Raw genomic sequence first — 14,679 nt, 5'->3', positions numbered from 1 at the left:
TTGTTACTTCAAGCTTAAAACAAGACAGGGAATGTAGTGGCCATTATGATTTCATACATTTCAGAGTCACTTTTGACATCTCCTTCTATCTTCTTGGGTAAACTGAAACTGATCATTCTGATTAACAAAGACATAACAAATGTTCCTGATTCACTTTCACTTTCTAACTGCTTGAGTTCATTTTTTGACAGAAATTTTAAAACTAAAAAATTAAAACACCAATTTACTCAGTTTTCATTTTAAGTAATGGGTACCAAGAATAAAAGAGGGAACAGCAGTAGAGAGACCTGTGTTTGAGAAGGTCCCTGACGGCAGTCTTTGTAAGCAATGCCATAGTTTCTCGATGGCAGCCATAGCAGCACACAGTACAGGAATTACATTGTATTGACTTTTGCTTACACTTCCTTTGCCTTGTTGGAATAATAGAGATATATCTGACATTTATCAGTCACCTGTGTTTACAGAAGAGAAAAGGGGTATTCAACCATTCTCACAGGAATGGAGAGGAAAAATATTTTTGATAAGATTGACTTACAGCTGTGCTATCTCCAAAGACTTCTCTCTCTGATTATTTGAAACTTTGCTAAGATTTTATTTGGCCATTTTTAAAAAATGGGATAAAATTCTTTGGCAAAGAATTGACACTTTCTGATTTCAAAAGGAACATTTTGCTAGCAATCCCTGCCAGCATTAATTTACTGACTAGAACCAAAGTCCACCCTTTGCTCCTGGTTTCTCATAAGCCTAGTCTATAAAGTAGTTTGTAGTTATGAACTTTATTACCAGTAAGTGTGATAGGATATTTGAGAGCAGTTGCCAAATAGCTGTCAAATTATCTTATCTTTAGCTAAAATGACCCAAATCCCAATTATAGTGCTGCCGGTATATAATGGTCATATCTGTTGTTAAAATATTTTTCTTACCTGCTCTGTTGCTGTAGGGCAGTAGAAGACTAATAAGACAGTTGTACAGATATTTATTGACAATCCAATGATGGTGATGAGATTTGGGGCAATCCAGGACGGAACTCTTCCAACTAGCCATTCCCAATAACCTTGCATTAAGGGTTCAAGCAAGGACCGTCCTGCACTCTGATATCTGTGTTCTTCCAGCCGCTTTAGTTGATGTCTCGACAATGGAGGTGTAGGCAACTGAAACAATTTATTTAATACACACCCTGGAGTACTCATATGCCCGAAGCCCACAGGGGACTCCGGGTGAGAGTCTCCACATCGTTTTCTTGTTGACCGATGCCCACTCATGGATCTTGGCTTTCTTTTATTTGGAGAGAATAAATGATCTTCTTTTATAGCTTTTTGTGGCTGGTCTTTACTTAAAAAAAAGAGAGAGAAAGATGTATCTGTCAGTCACTAGTTATATCAACATCAGTAAATTAAAAAAACAAAAACAAACTGGTAATGGACTAATACATATTGAATAGGAATCAGAAAATCAAGTATCTGCTTTTAGTTCAAGTTCTTACTGATAGAGTGAGTGAAAAGAAGTCATATAACCTTACTTTTAAGTGAAAAACATTAAGGGATTTTAATAGCTATATGCTTCCTGTGACCTTAAAGTTTGTCCCATGTCAAAGTTCATGCTCTATTTTCCCTATCTTCTCACACCGCCTTCAACAGTATACAGAACAAATCTTAGAAATGAACTGATCATTTCACATATGTGAAAACAGGTGCAAAGGCATACCTAGCTAGCCAATTAATATTAGTATCAGAGGAATGACTTGAGTAAAATGTGTCTAATATTAGATTTTTTTTCTTTAAAGATTTATTTATTTATTTATTTATATATACAAGCAATGGGTACAGTCAGAAGCGCGGGAGGGTAAGAGAATTCACCAGAGCCAGAGCGGGAAGCAGAACAGGCAGACCGATGAAGTACACTGCTGAGGGGAGCAGCGAGTGTGGCAGGAGAGGTCTGCGTACCATGTGGGACCCTCGCAGATGGCTGGGGATCGAACCGGTGCTGCAGAGGCTGCGGGCAGCTTCGCAGCCCAGCACTCAACTGCTATGCCACTGGGGAGGCCCCTAATATTAGACTTTATATGTACTGCTAATAGCTAACATTTATTGCACACTCACTACGTTCTCAACACTTTAAAAGTTTCATATATTAACTCATTTAATCGTCACAATGACCCTACATGCTAAATACTATGAAATTATTCCCATTTTTATAGAAATAGAAACTAAGGCACAGAGAGACCGATGAACTTATCAAAGCTCATACAGCTGGTAAGTAAGTTTCAAACAAACATGGGGCTTCTGTATAAGCTAAATTAAAAGAAAAAAAGTCATTATTGGGAAGGGATACAGAGGGTATCCCAGGTGAAGTTAAAAGGCAATGAAAAAACTAACTTTGACCTGATGAACCGAGGTAGTAAGAAAAAGTATTAAGTGCAATAAGTAAGGACTGTTCATAAAGGACTCTGAATTTAATCACTGAAGCATCTGCACTTGACTGAAAAAGATTAGCAATAACATGATTCTTAGAAGCTATGAAGCAACATAAGATAATAATGACAAAAAAGTATTTTCAAAATTAATAAGTTATATATATATATATAATTCATTGGAATGGAGACAGAGTGAGAACACTTAAAAATAAGTATGATCTCAAAGACTGAAAGTGGTGAGAGCCTAGAGTAGGATGGTAAAAATGGAAATATGAAGGAGAGCCATAGCTGCAAGTAATTTCCAGTTAGAAAGAAGATGCAAGAGAAGGCACTTAGGGATAGATCTGCGGGATCTGAGGGATGAAGGAACAAAGAAAAAAGGCATCAACAGAGACTAGTGGTACCACTGTTGAAATGGAAAATTGGGAAGGAAATCAATTTGTTACTTTGGCTTTTGGTGGAGAGTAAGAGGGAAGACACACAACTTTTAAGCAGAGATGTTTTAGACAAAATCAAATAATTGGAGTTTGAGTAAGAGATAAACACAATGTGGTCTCAACTTAGAAGCTAAAGTCTAATAAAAAACTAGAAAGTAGAAAAGTTCTCAAAGGGACTAATAGGAAAGAAGAAAAAAACCTTGTGGGAAAATCAAGGTTAATGAGCAGGAGGAAGAGAAGCCATAAGAGGATTAAAAAAAAAAAAAAAAGGAATAATCTTACAACTAAAAGGGTAATGGCACTGAACCAAGAAAGGTGAACTTTGATCTTCTGGTAGAAAGCCAGTCAGAATACAATTCAAAATTCCCAGCAATGATCCACTATGGGAAGACAGAATGTGATACAGGGCCTAGGACACCTCTACGATGGACCTACTATCAGAAGATGCCCAGGATTTTGTGCCTTGATTCCCACATCACATTCCAAAATTTCACTGTTACTATTGATCTAAGTGGCATCCAAATCTGGGTCCATAAGGTATCTCAGTAATTAGCTCAGATAATAGATGCTGAGTCATTAAATACTTTAAACGAATTTTCAAAAACCTCAAAAGAATCATCAGTGTCACAATTTACGTAATGGAAGTGCTCTAATACAAAAATATTGGAATAATTTTCAAACCAATGAGGAAAATTAAAATGAATATCCTACTATTTCAAAGAATTCTTTCATACACCCAACTGTATCACGCAGCAACTGATTAACTGCTTTTAAAGAAGTATTTATAATAATGCTAAACAACTGGTGACAAATCATGTTAGATCAAATAACAGACTTGATAACCATCAAAATGCTTATTATAGCAGCCCATTTTTTTACTGTGAAGTTGAATGATGCATTTTCAAATACAGTGCGCTATAATAAATCAGATGTTAGGAATTCCACTTAATAAGGGAATGCAAAGTTTAGTCGACTTGCTTTATACTTTATTATGTAGAATTCCATTTTACTGTAAAAAAAATTGCAATATTGAAGGTGCTGATCTGCTTTTGGCACTTAACAGTACAAGCAACTGATCCTAATGGTTTTAAGTTTGGGCAGCTGGCAGGACTACAGGATAAACTGATACTTTGCTTCTGAGTGTTTTCCCCCTCTGACCTAGATTCTCTTTTAACCTCCTATTTCTCTTTTAGGAAAATTTACATTTTGAGAAACCTTTCTAGATGTAGCCATTAAATAATTAATATTTAAAAAGTCAAATGAATTTTTTGAAGATTTTGTCAACACTGCCAACATTTCTGTCTGGCAACACTGTCCCTGTGAAGCCATTAGCAACAAACTTGCAAATACAAATTCAAACACTTGTAGCTCCTGACCTGTAGTAGCTACTTTGCTTCCCCCCTCCCACCCCCCCCAACACACACACACAGAGGTAGAGGCTGCCTCAGCACTGGGGGTGTCATCTGTACTCTTCCTTCCTCCCATCACACCTGAGAACGGGAAGCTATTACCGTGAAAAGTATTTCAGGGAAAGAAAAACAAAACAAAACCAGGAGTTTCTGAATTTCAGCAAATGAAATGTAAACATCTCTCAAGGAAGAAGGAAGAAGGACAGGGGAGGTGGTCACAATGGGAAGATCATAGTGTTGAGAAAGGGAAAAAGGAAATGGAATAGGAATGTGGAAAGGAAATACAAATACTAGAAAATTACTTTAGCTACTTGAGATTTTTATCTGTAGTCAGGCCCATGTCCAAAAGGGTAAGGAGAAAATGTTCTTTTCTTGACTCACCAGAAGGAAAAATTAATATAAGTAATAAAAATTACTGCTGTCTAGCCTAAAAACCTGACGGTCAGTTATATGTTCTTATGAGAAAACTAAAGTTCCAAAAGTATCGAGCCCATTGACAAGTGCAACAAGCAAGATAGACATGGTTCCAGCTCCATGCTCAATGGGAAAATAGCTTAAAACTCATAAACAAGCAAATAACATTACACACTGTGACAGGCACTACGAGGAAAACAAAGTGTGGGGCCAGAAAATAGGTTGGGGGTGTACATTTTAGCAAACGTGGCTGAAGTATATGAAGAGATAACATTTTTACCAGAGTCAGAGGAAGAGAAAGAGCAAGCCATTCTAAGAGAGGAGTGACCAGGCCCCAAGACAAGAAAAAAGCTTGTCTTAAACAGTTATTTAAGAAATCATGACAGGACAGTAGTAACCCATACAGGAGGTCAGATTAAATAGGGAGGTCAGATTAAATAAAATTTGAAAAGCCAAACAATGCAGCAATTTATAGATCACAGCTGGGAGCTGAGATTTTACTCTGATGTAAAATCAATGAACTTATTTAAGATATGTTAAATTTTGTAGCACAGTCTATTTGTTAACTGAGGATATGTTTTCACAAATCATAATAGTAAAAATGAATAGTCTTTAAACAGTAACAATTCCCATCCTCTGTAATCCATTTACAACAGTATATAGATCACAGCCCCCTAGCTATGGTAACTTTTCCACTTGTAGTCAGCAAATTCCCTTCCTCTGATAGAACCTGGCTCTAGTTAACTGTTCCATTCATAGCATTCAGCATTATTTTGAAAGTTTTCTTGTTTGTTTGTTGTTGTTTTGGTCTTTCCCTCACACTGGTGTGTAAATTCCAAGAGTGCAGGGGCCACACCCATCTTAACATTTTTTCCTGATGCTTACATCATTCAGAACACCATATAGGTAACTATTTGTACTTATTTGTGGAACAACAGTGAACAAATAATGATTCATCTGGTATTTACTGAGCTCTTAGTGGTCTTAGACCCTGAAGGAACAGAAAAATTGAAAGTGACCATGCCCTCAGGAAGTTCAAAGGGGGAAAGGGCTGTTGATGAGGTGTCCTTGCCAACAGCTAAGTTATAACATGTTGCAAATAAACTACTGTGGGAGCCCAGAAGAGGAGACACATATGGTCTAACAAAGAATTTCTCTACGTGGATGCGAATCTTTATATGAAAAGTCAACAAAGGGACAAAAATAAAATCAGAAATATTTAATGAATACCTTTACTAACATTACACATGATTTGTGGACCTTAAATATATGATTTGGAACATCTGGGCTACAGCAGCCAGGGATCATGGCATGCTGCCTATATTATTCCTGTGTTCCGCATTCGGGGACATCTGACAAGTAGCACGTTAAAAAAGAAATCTCCAACTGTTCAGCAAAGCATAAGGTGAGCTTACACAATACCTAACCTGTAGTGTGAAATTCCAGAATTCCCATCATCCCATGTTCACTGCTGCCAAGTTTTGAGCTGCACTGATACAGCACTCTGTCTATAATGCGCTCACAGGAACTGGTGACTACATAGCTCTTTCCAAACTTTATGACACTAATAAAGGAAAATACTTATGATCAGCACTATTTGGGAAAGGGAGTAAATTATAAAAAGGAAAACTAAGAGGATCACAGGATTCCATCCAACATTATTTAACAAGTGATACAGAGAACAAGCCTAGCAAAAACAAAAGCCTTTTCAGCAGACTTGGAAGCAGAAACAATACTGGGTAATACAATTTAGAGCTACGATTCCCTTCAAGTGAACTCTTGCATTCTTTAAAAAAAAAATAACCACTTCCTCTTGAAAACAGAAGCAAAAAGAAGGCATTTTATAGACTTTCCCCCAATCCCTTAAAAATAAGACAGCACAACAGGAACTTGAAGAACACCAGTACTGTGGCCAACTTAAAGAAAAGTCTCCCTCTACCCACAAAATAGATTGACTATGCAATAAAATTTAACTGTTGTTAGAAAAAGTTTAGTGTTATAAATCAAACATTTACTAGTGCTTATAATGTAAACTTAAAGAGAGACTGGGTGTGGGAGAGGAAGGCAAATGAATTCATCAGACCATAGTTGTAAATAGTTATTATTAACTGGATAAGAAATAAAGAAGCTTCTGTCAGAACGGGTTAATACAAGAAGCTGATTTATCTAACTTATTTCTTAAACGGGAGGGCTGTAAAGACAAGTTGTACGAGAGGCTTTGACCTAGTTTTCCTCTGTACAGAACCACCATGTGCTAAAATGCTTTTAGAACGTCGATTTCCAGGATTTTATGTGAACACCAATGATTCTAAAGTAGTAATGCACTAAATGACCTCTCACAGCCTAACTTGTGAGTCGATGTAATAACACACTCCACACATTCCTACTAGTTGGAGAACAAAAACTTAATTCTTTAAGTTAGGGTCCACAAAACCCTACTATTTGGTGAGCCACAACTATGAATTTGCCTGCCACGATAACACGGATAGAGTCCATTAGAGAATGGCCTCTAGGAGGGTTTGAGAAAAATGCTCTCTTCAATACCAATGCTCTAAAACGGCAGCTATGACCCAAAACACCAAACTGCAGAAAACACGGCTAACCCTGAAAACATCCTATTCGTCCAATGTCCCCGGGAACACAAGCCACCACTCACACTCCCCTGTCCTCTCTCCTTCCAAGAACACCTCTGAAATAAACCCTAGCTGGCAATCTTCTGAGTTTGTCAATATACGTTGAAATTTCTAGAAAAGTTGCTGACCAAGAAAGCGTGGCCCTGCCCGAAACGCCAGCACCGCATTCCGAAGGGAGGACAGCCCTGGCACAGGATGCCACCCAGTTTGTGGATTCGGCAGCCCTGGCAGGAGGGTCTGCAGCTGACAGCAAGGTCGGCCCCGCGCCCCCAGCCCACCCCGGCCCAGCCGGGTCCGCCGGGGCTCCGCACCCCGACTCCCGGCGCCCGCCCCGCAGCTCCGGCTCCCGCGCGGCGCCTCGCCACCCCAACCCCCCCTCCCCCCGGCCCCGGGGCGGGCGCCCCCGGCCCGCCCCACACCCCGGCGCGCGAGGCCGCCCCTCCAGGAAGGACGGCGTCCGCGGGGAGTCCCCACAGCGCCCGTCCCGGCGCCCCACCCAGGGCGGGCGGCGCTCCCCACCCCTCCCGGGGCGCGCCCCCAGCTCGTCCTTCGCCCCCCCGGCACTGTTCCCCAGATGGAGCCCCAGAGTCTTACCCGACCCCCCCACGCACACCCCTAGAAATAAGACCTCCGCTTCCAGCCGACTGGGTGACTCTGAGCAGCGGCAGCTCCTTTACGACACTTTCGCGATTGCCGTAAAGCGCGGCCGGGCGGGCGCGCGGCGGCGCGTTCCTGCGTCGGCGCGCGCGCCCGGGCCCGGGCTGGCCTCTCGGGAGCGCGCCCCGCGCGGGGCCCCGCCCCGTCTCCCGCCCTGAGCCGTCCCCCCGCGGGCTCCCGACCCGCGGCCGGCGCTGGCGGGACGTGCAGGCCAGGTAGGCCGAGGGGGGCGGGGGCCCGGCTCCCCGGGCTCTGGAGGCGCGTGGCAGAGGATGGAGCGGGGGGGGGGGGGGGGACGGGGCGCCCCCGGGGCTGACGCTGCGGAGCGCGGGTGCTGGGCGCGTGGGGACCCGGGCCAGGGCGGGCGCCTGGGCCCGGGGGTGTCCAAGCTTCCAGCCTCGCCCTCTCCGCACCCCCACCCCGCGGCCCACCCACACCCCGAGCCCCCCCGGATCGAGCCGGCCCCCGCCCCGCCGTGTAGGCCCTGCCCTTGGCGGAAGTGGGGGTCCGCGCTTGGACCCCCTGCGTCGCGCCCCTGCTTGCTGCAGCGGCCTGCAAGGCCCCCCCGGCTTGTTTTAAGCGGCCACCTCTGCCCCCAGACCCAAAACACTGCTGAGGAGTTTGCCTTGCAGTTGTTACCCCCGAGGACTCAGATTCCTCGGTGGCTGGTAGAGGGGAAGGTTTGAAATTGAGGTGCCGGTGACCTTGTGTTTACACCGTCAGGTCTACACTCGCAGTTCTCACGTGCACGGGAAGGCCCGACTCACCGTGTACATGGCCAGTGCTCTGTGCCCGCCAGCCCGTGCTCTGCGGGAGGACTCGCTTGCAAAACACAGAAAATACAGCAGCAGCGTTTTGAACGCTAGCCCCCCAAATTATCTTTTAACTTTGTATCCAAATGCTGCTCTGTAATTTGCAGTGTATATGCAGATTTATTCCCCTGTGTATTCCTTGTCATTTAATCAAGCTCCTTTAAAAGCTGCTTAATGAAATGCTGGGCTTTTTAGATGTAAGCATGACAAGAGTAGTCCATTTGTCAGGCCAAGTTCAAGTTTAGGAAAACAACCATTTTCTGTTATACTTTGATTCATTCTGTGTAGACTTTCTCTTCACTTGGAATATCCAGGATTTAATTTCTTTTTGTTTCTTAGTCACCTCTTTGGAGAGACAGCTTAAGGAATTCATCTTATTACCAGTGGCATTTAAAAATTTGTGAATTTTAAAAATTGTAACTGCAGTTCTGGTTCATGGATCTTCAGAGAAGCAGAAAAGAAAGATAGGTGAGAGACGCAAGAACATTTTGTTAAGCACTTTTGTTGCTGTGTGAAGGTTGTTTCTGCATATTTTCAAGTATTGAAAGGTTTTTTAAATATTAACTATTAAAATTCAATTTTGCTTGCTTGGCATTCAGCCAGCCTGCTTCCAGCTTTCCAAGGTCACAGTTGTATATAATCAATACATCAGCTTTCATAATATTGTTTGCTTGTTCTGTTGTACTCTAAGAAATAACTGTTTGAAATGGGTACTTTACAAATCATAATACTGCAACTCAAAGAAGTTAAGTAACTTGCCTGAAAAATATAGAGGTGGTGAAGCTAAAATTTCCATTTAAATAAATCTGATCTCACAGTTGTGTTTTCCTCACACAGATTATTGAACACATTATTTTATTTGATAATAAGCTATTATTCTTTGCTGTTTTTTTGTTTGTTTGTTTTGGTCTTCCTTGGGAGGGAACTGTTCTTTGTTTTATTCTTTTTGAGGTCAGGGAAAGGTATCTAGTAAGAGAAAGGATAAGAAAATCGATATCTTGATTTAAAATATTTTTAATTTCAGATGGTACAACATCATTAGAAAACACCAGTTTTAGCTTGTGTTTAGTTCTTTAAAGAAAATAACCTGTTAACAATGTGAGCGCATAGTATCCTACCTATGCATAATATTGGTATTTTGATTTGAAATTATACATATTTAAGCAGGTGAGTTGAAGCAATCTCTTATTTTCTTTGTATATGGATTTCGGGATTTACAAAAGGTGTAAATTTGGACAGATAGGAAAACTGATATTCTGTGAACTTGTAAAACTAATCGTTGGTCTTTTACATTCTAAAAAAGGAACAAACATTTATTGACCACCTATGAAAATATCTAATATATGTTATTTGGTTTATGAATAAATATCTACAAAATGGGTGCTATTTTATATCATTTAATAATTAATCCCCAAATCTATTCTAACATTTATTACATAGCAGCAATGTGTTAGGTGCTTTGCTTCCCATATGTCAGTGCAGTCCCTGCAATAACTGCCCAGCACAGCCCAGTAGAACTTTTCCACAACCCTGGAAATGTTATTTTCCACTGCCCTGTATGATAGTAACTATAATCCTGTGGTTTTTGAACATTTGAAATGTGACTAGTACAACTGAGGAACTGAACTTTTAAATTTTATTTCATTTTCATCAGTTGAAATTTTTATTTAAATAGCCACATGTCACTCATGGCTACTGTAGTGTACAGTACAGCCTTTGTAGATATTATTACCATTTTTCAAAAGAGAAACTAGTTCAGATAAATTCCTGAAGCTTGTAGAACTTCATATAGTTTTATATAGTTTTTGAGCAAAATAGTATTATAGGAATGGTAATTTGTGGTGCATAATGAATAAATGGAGTAAATGGAAGAAAGCAGGTAAGCAGTTACACTGGGAGCTGCCAGGAAGTATGGTTACAAATGACTGGAGATAGGTTTACCATCACTTAGTGACAGAGTGCGAGGACTATGGAAGAGAGAACCCAAGCTTACTGTGAGGTGTGAGAATCTAGGTAACCTGGAAAAAATGATAATAACTATTTACTGAAACAGAAAAATCATGCACCTTGTTGAGGCTTAAGAGGATTTGGTTTTGGCTGTTTATTTTGATCAAAAATATTTATTGAATGATCATTATGAACAAGGCCCTCTGCTATGCTGAAGTAGAGGAATGTACTCATTCAGCAAGGATTTTATCAGTTAAGACACTCTCCTAAGTTTTTATGCAGGTGGAAGGTAATGAGCTGTAAGAGATGTACAATTCAAGTTTTCTCAGAGGAAGGGATACTGCATTCATGATGCAGAGGGATCAGGGCAAGGTGTGTATGGGTAATGATATTTGAGCTTGTTTTTGAAGAATGAGAAAGATTTGGACAAGCTGAAACAATTAAAGGAGGGGGAGGCTGTGCTTTTTTACCAAAACCTCTAAAAGCTGAATATCTTGGTCTCCTAAATATGTGGCAAGTTTTGCATAGTAGGAAAGAAAGGAAGATCTCCAAGTTTAAAAGTCAGAGAAGTCTGTTATTAGAGTAGTAAAGTGTCGATTATGTCTTCTTTGGGGCATTTGGCTGATAGAAGTGTTAATACATGACTGTGGGGTACCCAGGGATCCCAAACAGGAATTGCATACTCTCAAAAGGGTCTGACCATCTGCATAGACAAGGGCAAAGGAAGCATACTCTTAGTGTGAAAGATTTTTAATAGAATTGGTGTGCAGAGAGTTGGGGGGCCCAAGATGGGGGAGGACTTCAAATAATGTCCCAAATTACCCAACCTCATATGGGAAAATGCCCCGTGAAACAGGCCCAGCCTGAAGTAGGGCCACTGAGGCCCAAAAGCTTGCCGTAGATCTAAGGTACCTCCTGCCTGGGAATCACAAGACAAGGGCTAGGCAGGTCCCAGAGAGTTGGGGCAGAAGGAGAGACTCAAATTTTAAAATGTACCACATCATCCACTATAAAGTCAAGATAGTGGCTGCCACTGTCTCTGCCAAGGACCAGGAACAGCCTCTACGTTTACCTCACATCTCTTCCAGGTGTCTCTCCACATCTCTTTTTATCCACCTTGCTTCTTCACAGCTTTCCCCCCATCCAGGAAGTCTGCTGGGAAGTATAGTCCAAGGCAAGTGTGTGTCAGTGGTGGTGGGGAAAATGGCATCTGTTCTGTGCATCTCCCCCTTTCATAGAGATCTATAGCAAAAGGAATAAAGCCCAATTAGGGACAGGGCTTTCCCTGCTCTCCACCCAAGGTAATGGCAGTAGAACTCATGTCCCTTTGACCTCCCAGGAGCACAAGTCAGGACACACCATTCACATGGAAGTTTGTGTAAATGAGGCCTGTGTGTCAGGGATGACTTTTTCATAAAAAAATAAAATGCAAATATTTTCCACCTGACATTGTCCAACTCATGGCCTTGGAGAACCACTTCTCCACTTCCCTGCAATTCAGTCAGGACCCTCAAAAAATCTACACACTTAGGAAAAAAAAAATCTCGGGCCTCCCTGGTGGTGTAAGGGGTTAAGCACTGCACTATGAAGAAATCCATAGCCTCTGCAGCAAGAGTTCGATCCCCGGCCAGCTAGGGAGCAACCACATGGCACAGCAGACCTCTCCTGACTCACCTGCTGCTCCCCTCAGCATTGTACTTCGGTCACTCTGCCTGTTCTATTCCCCACTATCTCTGGTGAGTCTTCTCATCCCCTGCATCTTTGGCCTGTACCTCAGCTCTTGTATGCATAACTAAGTAAATCTTAAAAAAAAAAATCTCCTTCCTGGGAAATGGAGATCACAAAGAAATGTGTTCATTTTCACTACAGCTCCAAGCAGGGGAATAAGATACCACCTGAGGACTTGAAACTCTAGGATCTGCCATCATTGAGAGTCAAGCTTCAAATTTACTTATTCTTATGGCTAAAAAATCCTGCAAACAAAGAAATTAAAGTCTGTCCAGGTTGTTTGTGTGCTAGAGTGCCTGACAAAAATAAACACAGACTCTCCCTAAAATGATTCACTCTTAACCAAGCCTTTTAGGACACTACCAGATTAAGATCATGTAAATATTGAGATCAAGGCAAAAGCCATGAAACACATCTGCAGGGGTCAACAGAACCTACACGGGAACTAGAGAACTTTATGTTGCAATCTTCAGAAACAAAGTCAGATTTGAAGAGAGGAAAGATGAAAAGTTAAAGATTTTAGAAATTGAAAATTTGTTAAAAGTGAGAATGATCAGAAAGCACTATTGGAATTTGGCAAGAAATTGTCATGAGTACCTAAATAGAAGAAAAAAGTGTTGATGGAATGTTGTAGACTGACAAAAAAAAAAAGGAAGAAAGGAGACCGTTAAGACAATGCAGGCAGGAAATTGCTTACATCAAGCCTATAATGGTCACTGTAGGGAGGAGGGAGAAGCTTATTTAGCAAGATTTGAATGTACATATTTAGCAACAAGTCAGCTGATGAGAGTTAATGACATGTACAAGTCAGAAATTGCTGAGATTTCATTTGGAAGGTCAGTCTGAGCTGAGGAAGCTGAGTCCATTGGAGGGCTGTAGAGGTAAGAGTTGGGGATTTTTATAAAGTTCTTGGGAAATGCATCGGTCCATCCTATGAGAAGATGTGTCTCCACCAACTATGATTTTCACAGGCATAGCAGATTTCTTGTAATTTGAAAGTATTTCTCTATCCTTAAAAATTAAATGCATGAAGATCGACAAATGTTTTCTAATTTGTATTTTTATTAAATTATTGTGACTCATTATCGCTTACCTGTGTCCTCAGTCTGAACGTGAAGGAACAGAGTACTGAGGTGTGGGGTATACATGTGTATTTAGGCTGTCTTTTTCTTTGACCCCTCATGTAGGAGCTAGAAATGTAATGGTGAACAAAACAGTTGGTTCCTGCTTCACAGAACTACAAGTCCAGTAAGGAAGTAAAACTGAACAAGTAAGTAACTATTAAGTGTGATGAGCATCCTGGCTGGGGAAGTGAGGGCCACAAAGCTGGACACTCCGCTGAAACCAGTAGAGTCAGGACTCGCAAATGCGGGGAGCTGGCTAGTGGTGGTGGGGCAGCCAGGGTGTTGGCTATAGTCTAGCCCTTGCACAGAATGGTGTGCCTGAAGGGTAAAGTGGGCAAGGCAGCATGACAGTGGTTTGGTTAGAGTGGAACTGCTGAGTTTGAATCCTCTCTTCAAGTTCCAACCCTATGACCTTGGGCAGTTTTTTCAACCTCTATAATTCTCTTAAGAGGAGTAAATGAAATTATGTACTTAAGGTGTTTAGTAACATTGTTGACAGGATACAAACACTGTGTTTTTATGATGATGAAGATGGTGATAAGTAGAGCCAAGAATTAGAAACAGAGTGGCCAGGGATGAACATACAGAGGTCAGCAGAGATCAGACAACACAAGGACCTTATAACCATATGAAGATGGAAAGACAATTTGTAAGGGTATAGGGGCGTCTTCGTAGATACCAGTGGTCCGATTGTTACTTTAGAATTAGAAGCATCACTCTGCTTTTAGGGTGGCGTCTAGATTGGTTGTAGTACAAACGAGAGGAAGACCGTTTAGAAGGTTACAATTATAGTGTGGCCATGAGATGATGGTGGTTCCGATAGGGTGGTGCAGTGAAGACGGAGAGATGGGTAGATGTGAATGAAGTTTAGGAGGTGGAATAAACAGTACTGGGTACTTGATAATGTGTGGAAAGATGGGGAAGAGAAGTTCTGGGTATGGCAAGTGAGTGAGTCTTGGTTCCGCTTACTGAGAAAGGAAAGGGGAGCAGTTAGTCCATGCTGTGTGGGGGATGATTTCAGAAGCTCAGGGTGATCAGTAGAAGGTTGTGGGAGAGGATATCTAAAGTAGAATAGATGAGCTCTTATGAATAAATGTTTCAACTT

General features: G+C 41.4%; 2 protein-coding genes across 10 annotated transcripts in view; one reads left to right on the top strand and one right to left on the bottom strand.

Moving 5' to 3' along the window:
- CEPT1 (choline/ethanolamine phosphotransferase 1) overlaps window positions 1-7,996 on the bottom strand; it is a 34,918-nt gene extending 26,922 nt beyond the window's left edge. For 2 of the 5 annotated variants that reach the window (XM_054691424.1, XM_037498231.1), the window contains exons 1-2: window positions 7,901-7,996; window positions 924-1,332 (exon numbers count right to left, since the gene is read on the bottom strand). In XM_054691424.1, the coding sequence (XP_054547399.1) occupies window positions 924-1,262 (339 nt within the window). In that variant the 5' untranslated portion in view covers window positions 1,263-1,332; window positions 7,901-7,996. The remainder of the gene's footprint in view (window positions 1-923; window positions 1,333-7,900) is intronic. The other 3 variants (XM_037498230.1, XM_037498233.1, XM_037498234.1) reach the window with 3 other exon arrangements.
- A 116-nt stretch (window positions 7,997-8,112) lies between these two features.
- The window catches only part of DRAM2 (DNA damage regulated autophagy modulator 2), a 31,235-nt gene continuing 24,668 nt past the window's right edge, over window positions 8,113-14,679 (top strand). The window contains exons 1-3 of one of the 5 annotated variants that reach the window (XM_037500957.2): window positions 8,113-8,178; window positions 9,115-9,243; window positions 13,638-13,720. The gene's annotated coding sequence lies outside the window, so the exon portion shown is untranslated. The other 4 variants (XM_054691425.1, XM_037500961.2, XM_037500958.2 and 1 more) reach the window with 4 other exon arrangements.

Source organism: Talpa occidentalis, unplaced genomic scaffold (assembly GCF_014898055.3).
Source record: "Talpa occidentalis isolate TD23 unplaced genomic scaffold, MPIMG_talOcc4v2.1 talOcc4.9, whole genome shotgun sequence".
Classification (NCBI taxonomy): Eukaryota; Metazoa; Chordata; class Mammalia; order Eulipotyphla; family Talpidae; genus Talpa; species Talpa occidentalis.
Note: the sequence above shows the minus strand (reverse complement) of the source record. Positions and strands in the feature narration are given on the sequence as shown.